Below are 18,038 nucleotides of genomic sequence, written 5' to 3' on the forward strand. Positions count from 1 at the left end.
GGGAGAAAGAAAGAACCCCCCCCCCTCACCATCACCCTAAAGTGAACTGGTTTCTGCTAGTCAAACTGACCGCCCTTGGTCTGAAACCTCTTGTCTCATCTCATGGCATGTGAACTGGTTGGAGCTGGTTTTGTCTGCCCAGGAAGGCAACAGGTGACAGTGAATGCAACACTTACATCTTAACCGTCTGTCAGCATTCCTCCAAAACCCAACAGCCAACCCCACCAGGCAGGACAGATTTTCTGCTCCAGCATGAGGCCTAACAGGAAGAAAAACTGTACAGCTGCAGAATGTCATCATGTGTCTTTTTTCTTAATTCAAGCACAATTCACATCTTTTTGACTGTCATTAACCTCCAATCAGTCTTTAGACACATTAATAGTAAACTGAAGCCTGATTTCTTTCATTTGTTCTTTAATTTGTTTGGCTAGATAGATAGATAGATAGATAGATAGATAGATAGATAGATAGATAGATAGAATGACGTATAGCACTTCCACTATTTTACAGCTTTAGTTACTTCACAAATTGATATTTTACATACAAAATGTATGATGATCTTATCAATTATGATGCTTTATTATAATGAAATGACCCACTTTTATAGAAAATATAGCAAAATTAGCTCCACTTTGACCAGCTACATAATTAAAATGCTACACATTAATGTATCAGCTATAATAATTCAATAATATAATATACAGTAGTCTGACACTCACAGGGGCCATGTTTCTATATACTTTTACTTTTCATACTGAGTGCACTTTGCTCATAATACTTCTTTAGAGCAGGACTTTCAATCATATGTAGTATTTTTAAACTGTAGTACTACTATTCTTACTTAAGTAGAGGATCTGAATACTTCATCCGAATGGTTAGCAAATCTGATTTTAGGCACCTGCGTTCTATCTGTAAAGGAATAAAAACTTGTATAAAGGCTTTCAAAATGTTTTGTCTGGATATTACAGGTGAGCAAACAGTATGGGGCTTCCAAGAGTTATTTGGAGAGCTTTAATAAAAGTAATGTATTCTACATGAAGCATGTACAGTACATTTTTCATGCTGAATACATAGAACAGCGGTAGTACTTAATCTCTCCTGTAGATGGCGACAGCAAACCAGAGGAATCCGCGATGAAGATTGAAACTTTTCCAATATCATCTTTCTATATGAATTTTTGTCTGCGTGAAAATAAAAAATAGCATCTCTCCATCATCCAGCTTCTCCTGACCGGAAGCTCAGTGTAAGAAGTCAGGATCAAACTTCTATTTTATATTTTCCTTTGAGTAGACCAACAACAGTTGGTTAGTCAGTCAGTTGATTAATAAAAAAAATAATAATAATAATCTGGAAAATTTTTGACAATTGATTAATTGTTTAAATAATTTTTCAAGCAAAAATGCCAAACACTGTCAGGATCCAGCCTCTCAAATGTGAGGATTTACTGCTTTCTTTAATCCATGATGAAATACGGATTAGCTGCATTATTCTCTCTCTTTGAGTAATGCTGTTAAAGGAGGTGTAAGAACATTTTGCCAATAGTTTTAGACTGTTATGATGAATTAAGTTGTCCTCTACCACACTCTTCTCATTTCCATGCTGACGAGACTATAGAGACAAGTTGCCATGATGAATGTAGTTTTAGGCTTCACATACTCAACACTGTTTTTTCCTCACGGTGTTCCTCTATCACAAACTAAACTCTGAATAATAAAGTAACATTCTGCATGAATGTATAAATAAACAAACGGTAACTGCTACCATCACTTCTTCACTGCATTTCAGTAGGAAATATTACTATTTGACAACTTTAATTACTAGTTAACTTACAGATTCAGATTTGAAGCTTTATTATAGATTGAACAACCCAACAGTATATACAAACGCAGCTGAAAATTAGCTGATTAATCAGTTAGACAGCTGACAGAATTAAATTCACAACTTTTTTGATAATTGTTTAAGAGATGTTTCATGCAAAAAAGACATTTCGTGGTAGCAGCTTCTCAAATATGAGAATTTGCTTTGAATTATTCTGACAATTTGAACTTGTTTTTAATGATTTTGAGGTTCTGACTGTTGTTGGACCAATCCATTAAATGAAAAAATAAGATTAACCCATAATGAAAATAATCTGAAATTTTCTGCCACTTTATGCTTCTACTCCACTACATTTATTTGACAACTTCAGTTACTTTGCAGATTCAGATTATTAAATAACACAGAATATAACCAGCAAATAAACCATGATGTATTATTATAGGTTAAGATAGAAAGGAGTGGAGGGATTCACAAACTAGCAGTAATTAAAATTAGCCCCACATTTACCAGCTGCAACAATAAACACTGATTTATGTACTTTGACTTAAGTTACATTGTAATGAAGGACTGTTACTTGTAACAGAGTATTTCTACACTGTGGTAGTGCTTCTTCTTCCACTGGTGTAATGTAGTGGTTTTTGTCGCTCTGCATTGTATTCCATAGGCTTTGCGCGCGCGCGCCCTGGAGCATCCCACCGTGAGCGCGCGCGGCGAAGGGGCGGGGCCGCGCGGAGTCAGCGCAGCCAGGGATGAGAAACTTGTCCCGGATATTTACCTAACTCTACCTGGCTCTTCCGACGCTCCCCGTCCCGAGGTTTCCACGGCGGACAGCCTGAGGAATATGATCCGTCCCTGACGCGGGACGACAGAGGTAGACATATCTCCTTTTTTTTGGTCTTTGAAACCTTCTCGAAGCACAAAAAAACATTCACTTGGCCAAGCGTAAGTGTCGAGCAGCGCCGTGGTTGGAGGAAAGTTTACCAGTGGAGAGTGTTCCTCCTTTTGGGTGTAGCTATAGAAAAGTGCAAGTTGTCAACAGGTTCCTTGTTCGCACTCGAGCTCAAAGTCCAGCGGGGTGACTGCAGAGTTCATTACCGACAGACTGGGAGAGTCGGACAACAAAAATATGGGCCTGACACTCTGAAACGGGCCCTGTTTATACATTGCTATGTGTGCGTTTGTTGAAGTAGCAGTGGAGGCTGTAGATTAGCTCTACCATCTATGCTAGGTGTGTTTATATACAGCAGTGCTCATTTTTAACTTGCGCAGGTCAGACTATGACAGGAAACTCTGCGTTAAAGGCACCATAAGAGAAAGGATTTTATTTTTATTTCCTCATCTGTGGCTGTTATGTGGACACAAACCTCAACATATCAGACATGGCTGCAAGATGCACAGCACCAAGTGAAGTCATCGTCTCTGCATCATGATGAATCTGCAGCTCTTAAATGTAGCATTTGCTTGTAAATTCATTTGTCGCCTGCCTGTGAAGGGCTTATTATGGAAAACAGGTCATCAAACTGAGACCAGCTCTGTTTTAATACATTCAGAGTGTGTCACTGTGTTCAAACATTAACTCAAACGCTGTGTGTCCTTTCAGAAACACTGTGAGACCGGCCGGCCTGGATCCATTAATCGTTTACCTGGAAACCAAGACAGGACACATGTTCGTACACACACTTGCGTGCATACATCTCTCTCTCTCTCTCTCTCTCACACACACACACACACACACACACACACGTATGGATAGAAATTCTCACAGCTGGGGCAAGTTATTGGGTTTTAGTGCAAACGTGCACGCATGCATGAGTAGTGCATGTGTGCATTGCTTCCACCGGCTGTTCTCAGATCAGTAGTAGTGCAGTGTAGATGGGCGTGATCAACTCTGAAAATGTTTAACATTCTTATCATTCAGCTGCCTGCAAAAGGCGGAGACACAGAGGGAGAGCAGCAGGGAGAGGGAAGGGACATGTTCAGACCCAGGCCAAATAATAAGGAATTACACACACACACACACACACACACACACACACACACGCAGTCACTCCTTCGCATGCACGGCGCATTACTCACTGCAGCCCGATGCTTCATCCAGCACATATATTACTCACCACACACAATGTCATCCTGAGGGAGGTGCTTGGAAGACAACAGTCTGGAAACATCTGACACTGTTTTTGTGGTTGTGTGTGTATGTGTGTGTTTCCAGGTCCCCTCTCAGTGACGAGCTGAGGGCAGGGTGTTTGTCTTGAGAGGGAGGCAGAGTTACCGTGGTAACAGACATGCCAAAACCGGACCTGCTCTGCCTAGTTCAGCTACTGGACGGCACGATCGAGACCTTCAGAGTCAGCGTGCGTAACACACACACACACACGCACACACACACACACGCGCACGCTGTTTCCTGACTGTCGTTGAGGAGATCGTGTGTTGCTCCTATCTGTCTCTGTGCTCTGCTAATGATCGCAGTGTCACTGCATGATACAGTGACCGACTACTCTTTCCCCTTCCCATTGATCCACATCTCCTGTTCAACACTGTGACCTTGGTTTGAAGGACAGGCTCACCTGCTGCAGCTTGCAGAGCTTGTCACACTTGGGAGCCTTGTACATCGTCAGGATGTCATGTCATACGCAGGCTGACAGCAGTACACTGACACGCACACTGACAAGCATACACACATGCAGAAAGGCAATCACAATATTGCTTTCTAGGACAGCAGCTGTGCAGCGTCTTTATGTGAACGGCGGGAGGGCAGGGAGAGTGCTGTGGCTGTAATGTGCAGATGGATTCCAGTATTAAACTCCCCTTTTACGGCTGCTGTGCTTCTCGTGTGTGGATAAGGTTTATGGTTTTTTGAACAGATTTGCACTGAAAAAGAAGCTTTTCAGGGAGGCACGGCTGGTTCAAAACCTATCTTCAGCTGGATTTTGTGTCCACACACATCAAAAAAGTTTCCTGTTGCAAGAACACACTGTTCGCCGCAGTTTACAGTAAACATGGGCCTCTTGTGATGTGAGTATGCTTCCGATAACAGAAAGTGGGACGCAAATGCAGATGAGCTGCAGGTTATCCCTCAGAGTGATAAATAAAATAATGGCTAGCTAAAGCACAGAGTGTTGCAGATTGTCTTTTGGAAATCAGACTTTCACCTGGATATATGCATTATTGAGTGTTTTTGTCTGACTTATAAGAATTTGGGATATTTAAAATATCCACAGAGAAACTGGCATATTTTTAGAAACATAATAATTATCCCAGTCTATACATTAAGCGCTACTGTAGCATATGGCACGGTACGTTATGTACAACTAAGCTGCCATTAAGTGTCACTCAGAATTTTGGCTGGTATCAGCGTTGTTTGTTATTTCCATCTTTCAGAAGCAGGATGAAGGTGTGGTTCTGTTGGACCAAGTATGCGACCACCTGGGCCTGCAGGAGAGGCAGCTCTTCAGTCTGCAGATCAGAGAATCCAGCACAGCCATCGCCTCTATCACAGCCAACACACACTCTCCTGTGAGCTCACTCTTCATCTGCTGCACATTCAGGCTGAGAGTGTAATGTATTGCACTCGCTGATTGCCGTTTAGACGGTGATAACCACAGGGTATACTTGCATAAATGCTTTTTTTTTAGCCCCAGTTAGCCATTATACTTAATGAATTTCTCTCTCTCTCAGAGATGGTTGGAGCCTGAGAAACCCTTGAAGAAGCAGATGAAAGGTATCTGACTTGTTATGGCTCCAGAGAATTCACTGTCTTTCCTTGGAGTTACTTCTCTAGACAAATATATTTTTTAATTCTTTGATTTAAAATATGTTTCTCTACATTTATAGACAGAGTGTAGGAGAGAGGAGGTCTAGTAGACGGTTGAGGTGAATGTGTAATCATACGTATGTGTCAGTTTTGACATAGTGATGTTTCTCCGCAGGTCTTGCGTCTCCCTTTTATCTGAACTTCAGAGTGCGATTCTTCATCTCTGATCCCAACTCTCTGCAGCATGAACAGACAAGGTCAGCACACGTGCCGCTCTGTTATGTGTTTTTTTTGCAGCTGTCATATATCACTAGATGAAGTGAGGAAGTCGTATGACTCAGAAAGGTCTTTGTTTTGCTGGGATTATGGATAAAAATGAAAGATTCATTGGTGTGTTTATTTTGGACAGTTTTCAGTTCACTGTCAATGTTTGGCTCAGTCTGTGGCCAAATAAAGAAATTGCTGTTTTTGTGATACAGTGGCAGCTCTAAATGGAAAATCAATCAAGATTAAGAGTTTACAGCCGTGGTAGCTGCCCTGACGGGCTGCACTTAGATACAGCTGTGCTTTGAGCTACCTGCTAACAGGCTCATAATGACAGTGCTAACATGCTGATGTTCAGCAGGTGCAGTGTTTAGCCTTTGCATTGTTGTAGTTTAGTGTGTTGGAACGTGAACACTTGCCAATTACCTCTGAACAGAAAGTAGAGCTGATTATGGGAATGTGTTTGTTTTTGTTGGTATTTGCTCATAAAACAAAAAAACTGATGGTGGTGCTGATTAAAAGTGAGACGATCACCAAATTTATTACAGTTCATCCAGACGAGAGGTTGAATGTTTGTCAGTCGGGATAAGCTGGTGATGCCTGATGAAAAGTGAGGGGATCATCACATTGGTAGGATTCATCCTCTGGGGACCAAGATTGTCTGTAGAATATGTGCAATCCACTGAATAGTTGTTGACATACGTCAGTCTGGATTAAGGTGGTGGATCAACATTGTCATCCCTACAGCTGCCGGCGTCCCTTAAAACTCCAGAACGTTAAAAGAGGTTTCTGCAGGAAACAGAAAACGAACGCATGAGTTGGTAAAGTTCCTCTTGTCTCATCCCTGCAGGCACCTGTACTTCCTCCAGATCAGAAGTGACATTAGAGAAGGACGGTAAGTAACACACAGACCCCATCCCCTCACGCACACTTTGTATTTAGTTGTTATAGTGTATAATCATGGCGCATGATTGCAGGTTGCAGTGCCCGCTGAGTGCAGCTGTAGTATTGGCTTCTTACGCCGTGCAGTGTAAGTCCTGTTCCTTCCTCCAGAAACAAATGGGTAATGACTTAATAACTGTGAGTAATTGTTCCAGTTGAGGATGCTGTCATTTAGCAGCAGCTCTCTCACTGTACCCCAGTTGTCAGTGTGTGGATCTGGTTATGCGTGTCTGTGTGGACGCTCAGCATCTCTGTCACCTACAGCGGAAATGGGGGATCACTGTCCGTCCCGACTCCCTGGTTACATCTCGAAGTGCTACTTCATTCCTGAGCAGGACGAGGACTTCCTCTCTAAAGTGGAGGATCTGCATCCACAGCACAAGTAATTCAGTTTGTTACATCTATGGTTGCTACTGGAAAACAAATGGTTTGTTGTGCAGTAGGTTCCTGGTGTTGTGTGTGACTGTGTGTGTGGGCTCTCAGGGGCCTGAAGCAGAGCGAGGCAGAGCTGTGTTTCCTCAACACAGCGCGGACGCTGGAGTTGTATGGAGTGGAGCTGCATGCTGCCATGGTAGAGCGATTCCCTCCGTTAAATTCTCATGTAATGTCACATGTTCCAGTTTAACGTCCTCTCATGTATGACCGCTTTGTCATTCCCTCATCGTTCTTTCTCAGGACACCAACAACACCCCTCTGATGGTGGGTTTGGCCTCCAGTGGTGTTGCAATATTCTGCAATACAATTTGCTCCAGTTTCTTCCCCTGGTGAGTGATCACACCACTAATTACAAGGCTCGTTCCTGTGCTGTATGAAGCCTTCAACAAATTGCATTCTTCACATGTAGGGGGAACATCATCAAGATTTCATTCAAGCGGAAACGCTTTCTTATACATCTGAAACGCAAACATGTGAGTCCCTCTACTGTTTATTTATTCTGCCCTGAGCAGATTGCTGCTTTTAATTGCTCGACACACTTGGCTGTTAAATCTACTGAAATGCTGGAGTCTGCACAATTGTCTGATTGCTTTTATATTGAGCTGTGATGTAATTCTAGCTAAAATTAGGACTACGTGGTACACGCTGCATAGATGTGACTATGGCATTGATTGAATGATTCACATCCACACCTTTGCCAGATTGTCTTTGTGTGTTTCTCTGGGTGAAAAGTAATAAGTAAATCATTCATAAAAAATGTGAGAGGAAGCAATGTTTTACTGCCGGCAAGAACAGAACTCGAGCAGCTTAAGTTTCATAACTGAGATGTGACCTTGAATATTGGAGTTACATTATATTGCTGTGCAAAACACCAAAACTGTCCGTGTTGCAGGGGGAGACACAGGACTGTGAGGTGTCTCTGGTTCTGCCCTGTCCCAAGACCTGTAAGAACCTGTGGAGGTCCTGTGTGGATCATCACTCCTTCTTCTGCTCCAGCCGGACCATCAGGAGCCCCAAACACAACAACAGCACGGTTCAGTCCTACAGAAAGCTCATAACACAACACCTGGGCCTCGGCAACACTAAGACTGACAGGTGAGCCTGCATTTTGTGCATATTCGCGTGTACGTTCTCTTCATAAATACCGAACTTGTCCAACTTTTCTTTTCCTTCCTCATTTGCAGTGGTCCAGTGTGCCAGCGTGTGGTGGGAGGGATGGTGTGGAACCCAGTGCTGCAGAGGTCAGTTTCATCAGAGCATCTCGAGACTAAGAGTCTGCCCTCAAGATCCCCCCCAACCACCCCCAACTGGTACGAGCTGCGGCATCAACCCCGACTTTAATGAGAGACTGTAGTTTTTGTCCTGAGGCCTCAGCATCTCTTCTCTTTTTGGAGCTCAGTTTGTGTCCCGTCATTTGATCAAATGTTATACTCAGCTGCTCTCCTTGGCAGGCGAAGTCCTCGCGTTCGCCACGGCATCCGTAAACCTCGCCCATCCTCAGCTGAATTGACCACTGACCTGAAAGACATGTCGGAGGGAGAGGATGTCTTCTACACATACAGGGCGTCTGTGAGCAGCAGCAAGGACAGCGAGGGAGACACTTCGCCTCATCAGTTAGTACCATTTACAGCAGACACGTGTGTCTTTATTGGGATGGCAGTCTGTATGTTAGGGCTGAAAGTTTAATCATTTTTCTATCAGAATTGGACCGAGTGCAATTCTATGAATGTTTTACCAATGTGTAAGAGGTGAAAGTTGTAATTAGTGGCTGTTTAAACAAATATGACAGCTGTTGCGAACAAATTTACCAAGATGTAGCTAATTAACATTTAATCCATGAGCTGGCCAAATGACTAAAAGGAGCAGCTGTTATTTGGTTAATAAGTTTTTAAATAAGGCTTTCAGCACTAATTAGCCTCAACCAAAGATCATTTTGATATCTGGCTGTTTGGAAAGACGGAAGGATGAAATTTGTGATTATTAGCACAAACTTATCACGCTTAATACTGTGTAGTACTTTAATTTATTGACAATAATTGCTCAAAACGCTTCTAGAAAACATTTTCCCCAAATCATTCAGTCCCATTGTGCGTTGTCAAAGCATCTACGTTAACCATAGGAGAAAAAGTGATCAGGATATGAGATGAGGCAGACTAATGTTATTATCACCCCTGAAAGTCATCTATTATTCTACACATCAGGCTGAAAAGAACATTTTTATGTAATCTCTTTCAGCATCTCTGGTACTTACAACCATGTGATCGATGAGGCTCTGCTGCAAACTGATGACAGCATCGGAGAGGAGGACGGTGACCACAGCTCTCACCACTACAATAAGGTCCGTGATCTCATCATCAACTCTGAATAAGTGTATTACTGTATGTCCATGCACGTGTGTGCGTATGTGAGTTGATTCTGAGCCCTTGTGTCTATGCAGGGTGCCCTCGGCGATGGTGACTTGATGCTAATATGCATTGCCCCCGATCACGAGGGCAAGTTTGGCTTCAATGTTAAAGTGGGTCCCTCTCTTACACTCCCTTTGTGTCTCTAACCCTCACCACACGAGGCAAAGGTGTAGGGGTTTTTTTGTTTGTTTACACACATTATGCCTGAGTCGTCACTCCTCTGCTCTTGCTCCATTTCATTTCCCAACTCCTCCTAGGGTGGGGTGGATCAGAAGATGCCTCTAGCCATATCCCACGTTAAACCTGACTCTCCGGTAAGAACGGACTCAGATGTGTTTGTGTTTTGACGGTCTGGTGTCTGCAGGATGTGTCAAAATACCTTTATGATGAAATGTAAGCACAATATGTGCTGAAGGACAGATATTTAGCCAGATGGACTGGACTGAAACAGAGCTGTCACGATTAGTCACTGCATTCATGACTGGCTCGACAGAAAATTGAAACTCTTGATGAGCGATTAATCATGTAAGTTAAGCAAAAATGCCAAAGTGGTGGTGAACTGAATACTGGGTTTTAGACTGTTGGTTGGACAAAATAAAAAAGGCGTCACCTTCGGCTTCAGGAAAGATGATGAATTGATGCCCAAAATGATATTGATATTTGGTAGTTTGAAAAATGTCAATGCTCTGTGGTGAAACTATGTAATGGTGACACTTTTTCTGAAGTAGTGGTAAGTTCTTGTACTCTGATACTGATACTGCATATCTGACATAAAGTAATACCTGCTGATTTTCAAGCTTTTAAATGACCCTGTGTTGCTTGTAGGCAGGTCGGTGTGAGCCCAAACTCCTGGAGGGAGACCTGGTGGTGCTCATCAATGGTCGAGACATTTCCGAACACACACATGACCAGGTCGTCATGTTCATACGAGCCAGCAGAGAGTCGCACTCCAGAGAGCTGGCCTTGCTTATTAGACGTAAAGGTGTGTGCATGCGTGCGTATGTGTGTGTGTAACAGAGAGACAAAACTGCTGAAGCAGCGTGTGATCCAAGTGTACATCCTGTCTTGTGATGCATCTATGAATATTCATCACAGCCTTGAACCGTCCTTGTATTCCAGGTCCTGGCCGCGCGGTACCCCAGCTGCAGTTGCCCCCCACCCTCACGCTCACCGGCCAATCGCAGGGAGAAAAGCCGCAGTCATCTGGCCAGTTGGAGCGGGTCACGACACTGGAGGAGTCAATGAGACAGCTGGAGAGAGGAATACAGTCTGGCACACTCTGTTTCCATTTCGAGGTATTTAAAATGCCGGCTGGAGCTAAACAGTGAACGGGTATTTAGAAATGTATTTATAAGCAGGACCAGAATACATCTTTATTTTAAGCAGGATTTAGTTTGTCCAGTTGTTATTTCAGGGATCATAACGAGCCTTTTAAGTGCTGGCTTTTTGGACAGATGTCGGCCCTAATCTTCACATGGACCCCTGACAATAGAAAACAAAGATGGGCTGGAATTTGTAGTTTTTGTGTGTATACCTCTGTGTGTGTGTGTGTGTGTTTTTATACGCCTGCGTGTGCTTGTAATTTCTAGAATTTATACAGGAGGAAGCCGGGTCTGTTTCTAAGCTGTGCTCGCCTCCCTGAGAACATGGACAAGAATCGATATAAGGACGTTTTACCCTGTAAGTTATTCTGTCTGTGTGTCAGTGCCCTGCTGTTCGTCTCTCCTCTACCTGGTGCCTTCCTTCCCCGATCCTTCCCACCCTCAGCTCTGTGCTGCCTTTCTAATCTTGATCTGGAGCAGTGGCACCTCATGAAATTTAATTGGTTGGGCCTGTGGTGCGTTGATGGCTCTGTTATGACCCTCACATGCTGCCGTCCTGCTCTCCTTTCAGATGATTCGACCAGAGTGGTGCTCCAGGGCCGGGAGGACTACATCAACGCCAGCCACATCACGGTGCGCATCACTGATATGAAATTATGCATCTTGTCCCTGTCATTTAACATCTAATGTAAACTCATCCTGTGTGTGGATGTGTGTCTGCATCTTTTTTGTGTTTATTTGTGTGTCTCTTAGGTGGCGCCCCCAGTGTCTGGTGTATGTTTACGTTATATTGCGGCTCAGGGTCCATTGCCACAGACCTGCACTCACTTTTGGCAGACTGTTTGGGACCAACAGATACACACCATCATCATGCTAACAACTCTGACAGAGAGGGGACGGGTATATATACATCTGCACGTTCATACTGTAAACAGCCACATTTGCACATGAGTGGAAATGAGTAAACAGAAAGGGAAACAGCTCAGTATGAGCGGCGCGTTAACACAGCGATTACCGCAGCTCTGCTTGCACATTATTACATGCTGTGTCATGTTTCATTTGGTACATGATTACAGTAATTACAGGGTTCAGCTGTGATGTTTGCACACAAAAATAATCAATCTGCACAGTTGTGAGTAATTGCAGGGTTTCACGGTGTGGAGAATAGCTAAATGTAAAGTGTGAGCAGGATGGCAATGAGATAAGTCATTTGTGGGTAAAGACACATGCACACAGAGACAGAGGCATTGAGTTATCAAGGTCTAACTGAATGAAGATGTCTCTGTCTCAGCTTGCCTGTTGCTTGGTAACCAGATGCTTTCATTAATTGATCATTTTCCTGATATTCTCCAAGTGTCCTGTTTTTCTCTCTACTTGAGGACCACAGACATTGACAGTCAGTTCACATCCTGCTCCTGATGAATTGCTTTTGTTCCTCAGTCTGCCGGGTGGAACGTACCACACTGTCGAATATGAGTTTGATTTCATGAGACCTGAGCGTAGCTGATGTAGCAGCAGTAGTAAATCCTATCCTGATTGATGACTCATGTCAGATGTAATGTAATTTGTCAGCTGATGTCATGTGCTTGCAGACCAAGTGCCACCAGTACTGGCCGCATCCGCCGGAAGTGAAGGATTACGGGCACATGCGGGTGAAGTGTCACTCTGAGGAGTGTAACCTGGCGTACGTGACGCGACAGTTCACCCTGACACACAAACAGGTACAGCAGCAAATAGAGATGCAATGATTAGTCGATTATATAACAGAAAAGTAACACGCGGCAAGGGTTGTAGTGAGAGATCGTCAGATCGTCAGATCGTTGATCTTGAAGAAGGTTTGAGGGCCGGAACGTCATTTTCATGAAAGAGAAAGAGTGTGCAAACACTTTTTTCCTGCTCTCTGTCATCAGTCAGTTAACAGAAAATGAGCTGGCAGTTATTTTAATAATTGGAAAATTCTACAAAATAGTACAAAATCTAAATATCCTCTCTCTCAAAATACTGTATGTTTCTTTTCCTTGTCTTTTGTAGTAAATTTTGATGTTTTTGGGTTTTGGGTGTTAGGTCAGACAAATCAAGCCCTTTGAGATCACTTGGATTCTGGGACGTTTTTAAACTGCTCTGATCTCATATAGGCCAATCAGCTAATTGATTAATCAGGAAAATAGGGGGCAGATTAGCCAATTATGAAAATAATCATTAATTTTAAGTTCTAATCGCAAAGTTCACACCTGCTTTCATATCCAGATGAAACATGAGCAAAGCATGACCGTGTCACACAGCACACAGAGTTCTTCTGTCGGTATCTTTGCACTGACATGTTCCATGTTAGTGCCATATGTCACATAACAGAGCTCGCCACAGGCAGCAGCCACTCCTGGCAAACTATTTGCAGCCAGCATACATCACTTCCATGTGAGTGGTTCGGTGTGTATGTGTGCGTGGGTGAGCATGTGTATTAGTGTGTATTCATGTATTTTGCAGCACGTGTGCGTGTTGGTGTAGGAGAGCAGGTGTGTTGGTGTGCGCAGGTCTTTCTGAGAAGTTTATATGATAGATAACCAGATTAAATGAGCTGTTTTCCACATGGAGGTCCATGGCGAACAGGTAAACAAACAGATAATGCTCAAGGAGGCATGAAGTTTGAATGCACACACATGCATACACAGATACTGCTGTGTGGGCCCATCTGTTCCTCTGGTGGAGCGAGTTAATCCCTGCATGGAGTCACAGGTCACATGACCGTTATAAACTCTAAACTCAGCTATTCTCCTCCCCGCCTTCACTTTTTTTTCCCCAGCTCTGGTCTTCTCCTCTGTCCTCTCTCCACCCCACCTGTTTTTCTGTTTTCATCTCGCCGTGTCCCTCTTCACTTCCTAATCTCAGTGTCACCTACTGGTCACGTGTAGGCTGGTTCTCCTCACCTGCTCTGTTTTTCCACCTCACCTTCTGTGGGTTTTGTTTTCTCACACACTGAGTGTTGTCAGAGTTTCAGTCTCATGTGGGGGATGTTTTTCCTTAAAGGTTACGTGGTCATTTTAAATATGGGTTATGTAATAATTAAATTAGCTTTTTTTAATTTGTGTGTGTGTGTGTGTGTGTGTGTGTGTGTGTGTGTGTGTGTCTTAGCGAGGGGAGGACCGTGCAGTCACACACCTGCAGTATGTCGCGTGGCCGGACCACGGCGTACCCGATGACCCTTCAGACTTCCTGCAGTTCATCAACTCAGTTAGGGAGAGGAGGAGAGGTGAAGAACCACTAATGGTACACTGCAGGTAACACACACACACACACACACTCACACACATGCACACACACTCTAATTAAACACTGTCAGCATGTACTGTACCTGCCTCTATTGTAGCCTTAGAGTTTGTTTTGAATCACTCTTTCAGCGCGGGGATTGGACGGACAGGTGTTCTGATCACCATGGAAACGGCGCTGACTCTGTTGGATGCGGGTTGTCCGCTGTTTCCGCTGGACATTGTCAAAACACTGAGAGATCAGCGAGCCATGATGGTTCAGACCACGGTACAGAGAAACAGGGCGAGGATTTGTGATTGAAAGCTGGTTCACACTCCGCAAATGATACTTTTGACCACAGTGATTTTTCTCTCGCTTAATTGATTCTTCATTTTATTTTGCAGCAGATAACAAGACATGCTTTTAATCGTGATAAGGTCCAGCTGGTGGGTCTGTCTCCATGAGGACTAAAATGTTTTAACAGTACTTTGCGCCTTGTTTTAGAGGAATGTCAGTCAGGTAAACATTATGCGTAACGTTCTGGGAGCTCGTCACAGTTGCAGAGGTATTTATTTCCTTTATGTTTTCAAAATGTTTGTGCCAGTCTGCTTTTTACAGAGTTTACATTTTAGCCTAACATCTCAGTCACATACTTTCTCTCGTCTCTTGACTCGAAATGCCATTGCGTGCACAGAGGATGCAATTTCTTCCCACATTTCGGTTAATTCATGCGCAAAAGGTTGGTCGGAAAAAACGACAGGAGCATCCCGTTGCGCTAGCTCTCTCTACATATACGCTTATCTCCTGTGCATGAATTTACCGAAATGTGGGAATTAATTGCATTTCATGAACAGGCAATAGCATTTCGAGTGTTGCCTCGACATATAAGACTCTGTAGGTGATCACCTTCTGGAAGATTGAAAAATCTGTTGAATGCTTAGTTTCTTTAAAAATACTCTATCAAGGACTTCTGGAGAGGAGACTGGCTGTGAAATTCACTGTGCTCAAAATATCTTTTTAAAGGTCAATCTCGCAGTTTTTGACATCTGTGGAATTATCATTAATAGAAATGTGACTGCCACAGTATTACGCTGATGGCTGACGAGCTGGAGCAGGCCGGCGGAGGTTGGAAGCCGTGCTCTGTGGCACCTCAGTGGTATCTGTCGGGGGACAGGAAAGTGTTACTCATTGCTTTGGTAGGAGGTAGTGGTGGCAGTATGGCAACCCTCCAATCACAACCCTGCTTCTAGGCCACTACTGCTACCACTATCGCCTTTATTTTGAAAGGAGATCCAGTCCCGGAGGCTTTGATGTTTTTGTGCTGATGGAAAGCTTCCTCAGGTTTCCCTCACGTGTTTGTGTCTCTGACAGTCATGGAAAACATGCACAGTTGGAGGACAGACCTTCATGTTCAGGCTCCATATGTTGAAGGATTCAGCTGGCAACAGATCCCATGAAAAGACTAAAACCTACAATGTGTTAGTCCGTCTTTCAGTCGTCTGTCTCAAATCAATCTCGCCACGAGGTCCGCTCAGTAGCTGTTGTGGAGCTTTCGACCGTATCACGCAGTCATCCTCAGGTGACGGAGTTGCCACAAATATTCAGTTTTATTTTAGCGATGCTAGCAGCATGGCTCCATGTATGGCAATGTCAGTCATTTGGTCGGTCGGTGCTACTCAGCAAATGTTTGCATGCCAACAAGCTAAACAAAGAGGATGACAATGGTAAACATTAAACCTCCTCAACGTGGGGCATGTTAGCACGCTGACATTAGCATTTAGCTAAAAACACTCCTGTGCCCAAATGCAGGCTCTGAGAGCAGCTCGCATGGCTGTAGACACAAAGAAGAAACAGCTGGGTACTACAGTTTTTAGGGAAGGTGACTCAGACAGCAGTAAAAAAGTGCTTGTTTTGGGGAGTATTTTCAGTGTTTTCGTGAGGGTTGCTGCAGCAGGATGGCGTCTGTGGAATTGACTTAAAAAAACAACAGTGCTCATGTTCATTGTAATAAAGAAACACATTACACAGTGCAGCACTGTGGCTCACTGATGTGTTTTAATATGTTTTGGACAATGGAGCTCTGTGACACAGGAGAATAAGTTATCACAGACTTCTCATTCTCGTTTCCGAGACAGTACTTGTTAAAAAGATCATCTCTTTTCATGGAATTTGAATGTATTACCTTTCAAAAACAGCCCTGTTGTATTGTAGCTGATAACACTTTGCATTTTTTGTGCTTCAGGGTCAGTTCCAGTTTGCATGTGAGGCTGCTCTGCGAGTCTACAGAGAGAAACAAGGCGGATCTACGGCACCGTAGGCGAATCAGCAACAGGACAGGAAGAGACTCACTTACCGTTTCAGCCTCGTCTCATTGCAGGCGACTTCCACGGAGGGACTTACAGCATTGTAATGGATTAACCTCTGTCAGCGACTGGTACACAGTGTATAATGAGAGTATAACTAGCTTCAGAGCACAGCTGTCTGTGATCTGTGTAGCCTAGATTCAGTGTGAGAGAATGAATCATACACCTAGTAGGCCTTAGTTTTAATAGAGCATTAAGCTTGTAAAGGCTGCGGTCTCCATAGAGACTGATGTAAGACTGATATGAGCTGCTAATTTCTGTCCAAGAGGCCACTCTAGAGTGTTTCCTCTACTTGTTAAGCTATGTGTGCCTTAGACTGACGCCTCCCAGTCAATTAATCGAACAGGGCAGGAGAGGCAGACCGTGATCGATATAATCTGCAGTTTATCTGTGTTTCCAAAGAGGAAGAGCAAGCCAGGCTTAAGATCACTGCAGCGGATAGTGTAAGGTCACGGTGGCCCGCTTGAGGAGCATCACGCCCGCTGTTCAACACCCGTAAATTATGAAGACACAAAATAAACACTGATTTATACTGACGTGTCTGCTTTGTCATTTGATCATTGAGTGAGGATATGTCGCTTCTGTTCAAAAGCTCGCCGGTGTCTTATAGCGAAACCCATTTTCACACTTCCCCGCAGGATGAAGCTGCTCTCCGAAGAAGCAGAAGAGTGGTCTGCTTATTTAACCTTCAGCTGAGTGCTTCTAAAGCTGGCATCGTATCAGTGAAACTGCCTCAGCATCACGAATCAGCCAAGTCTAGTGTCTGTCTAGTTATGAGAAAATATTGACTTACAGAAACACAATGTAACAAAATGTGAAACCGCCGTGAGGATTTTAGTATCTCTGCGGGTTTATGTTGATACTATTTCAGGATGTTACACAATTCATACTAATGGCAGTGAAATCAAAGAGGGGTGATACAAGGGTGATATCTCATAATTTCACTGAAATTATATTGATCATGTCCAGAACCAAGAGACTGATGTAAAAAACCACATTTGTAAGAAGATTTGTCTAAGAGACGCACATCAGAGGTTTTGTGTGGATCTGAAGCTGCCGCTGAGGATGTGGAGGTGATATTCTCTGCCTCCAGTTAAAGATTTGCTCATGTGCTGGACCCCAAATGGCAATAGTGATTGAGGGAAAATGACTCTCAGGAACCAGGAGATGCCTGGAAAAACGTCTTTTCAGGATTGTGTGATAGATTTGATGCTGCATGTAGAGGAATGTCATATAAAATAGGATATTTCCTCTCGTAGGACGTGTCTTTCTTTTGGAATAATATGAAAAAAACATGAGGTGGAGTCATGTGAGAGTTACGCTTTTCTACTTTCTCTCAGAACTGAATAGTTTATTTTTCCTTTTGGGTCACCCCATTTGTGTCTGTTTGTTTGTTTTATGTTGTATTTTTCCTATTTCTGGGTACTGACTTCATATTTCACAATAAAACTTGCAAGAAAATAAGTCCCACATTGTGCACAATAAAATA

General features: G+C 43.5%; 1 protein-coding gene across 10 annotated transcripts; it reads left to right on the forward strand.

Annotated features, from left to right (window-relative positions):
- The first annotated feature begins 2,535 nt into the window (after positions 1-2,535).
- ptpn3 (protein tyrosine phosphatase non-receptor type 3) lies at positions 2,536-17,085 on the forward strand. Of its 10 annotated transcripts, none has more exons than XM_076737671.1 (27): positions 2,554-2,689; positions 3,419-3,484; positions 4,031-4,172; positions 5,203-5,337; positions 5,500-5,542; positions 5,751-5,832; positions 6,690-6,734; positions 6,817-6,869; positions 7,028-7,163; positions 7,265-7,352; positions 7,457-7,545; positions 7,626-7,689; positions 8,109-8,311; positions 8,401-8,526; positions 8,668-8,829; positions 9,452-9,554; positions 9,654-9,731; positions 9,879-9,935; positions 10,447-10,603; positions 10,741-10,916; positions 11,211-11,301; positions 11,515-11,576; positions 11,697-11,843; positions 12,536-12,664; positions 14,073-14,218; positions 14,339-14,474; positions 16,429-17,085. In XM_076737671.1, the coding sequence occupies exons 3-27, from the start codon at positions 4,104-4,106 to the stop codon at positions 16,501-16,503; spliced, it is 2,652 nt and encodes an 883-aa protein (XP_076593786.1). In that variant the 5' UTR covers positions 2,554-2,689; positions 3,419-3,484; positions 4,031-4,103; the 3' UTR covers positions 16,504-17,085. The 10 variants fall into 10 exon arrangements, with proteins under 10 accessions (XP_076593791.1, XP_076593786.1, XP_076593787.1 ...); XM_076737672.1 differs by having other exon boundaries at positions 7,046-7,163; XM_076737676.1 differs by lacking the exon at positions 11,697-11,843 and having other exon boundaries at positions 2,536-2,689; positions 7,046-7,163.
- Positions 17,086-18,038: the final 953 nt, after the last annotated feature.

This window comes from Chaetodon auriga, chromosome 8 (genome assembly GCF_051107435.1).
Source record: "Chaetodon auriga isolate fChaAug3 chromosome 8, fChaAug3.hap1, whole genome shotgun sequence".
Classification (NCBI taxonomy): domain Eukaryota; kingdom Metazoa; phylum Chordata; class Actinopteri; order Chaetodontiformes; family Chaetodontidae; genus Chaetodon; species Chaetodon auriga.

What these genes read in the sequence shown, in the direction of transcription:
- ptpn3 (XM_076737669.1), top strand. Translation starts at nt 4,104, where the DNA reads ATGCCAAAACCGGACCTGCTCTGCCTAGTTCAGCTACTGGACGGCACG. An exon ending in ACGTTAAACCTGACTCTCCG is followed by an intron (nt 9,936 to 10,446) that starts GTAAGAACGGAC and finishes TGTTGCTTGTAG; the next exon opens with GCAGGTCGGTGTGAGCCCAA. An exon ending in CTCTGACAGAGAGGGGACGG is followed by an intron (nt 11,844 to 12,535) that starts GTATATATACAT and finishes ATGTGCTTGCAG; the next exon opens with ACCAAGTGCCACCAGTACTG.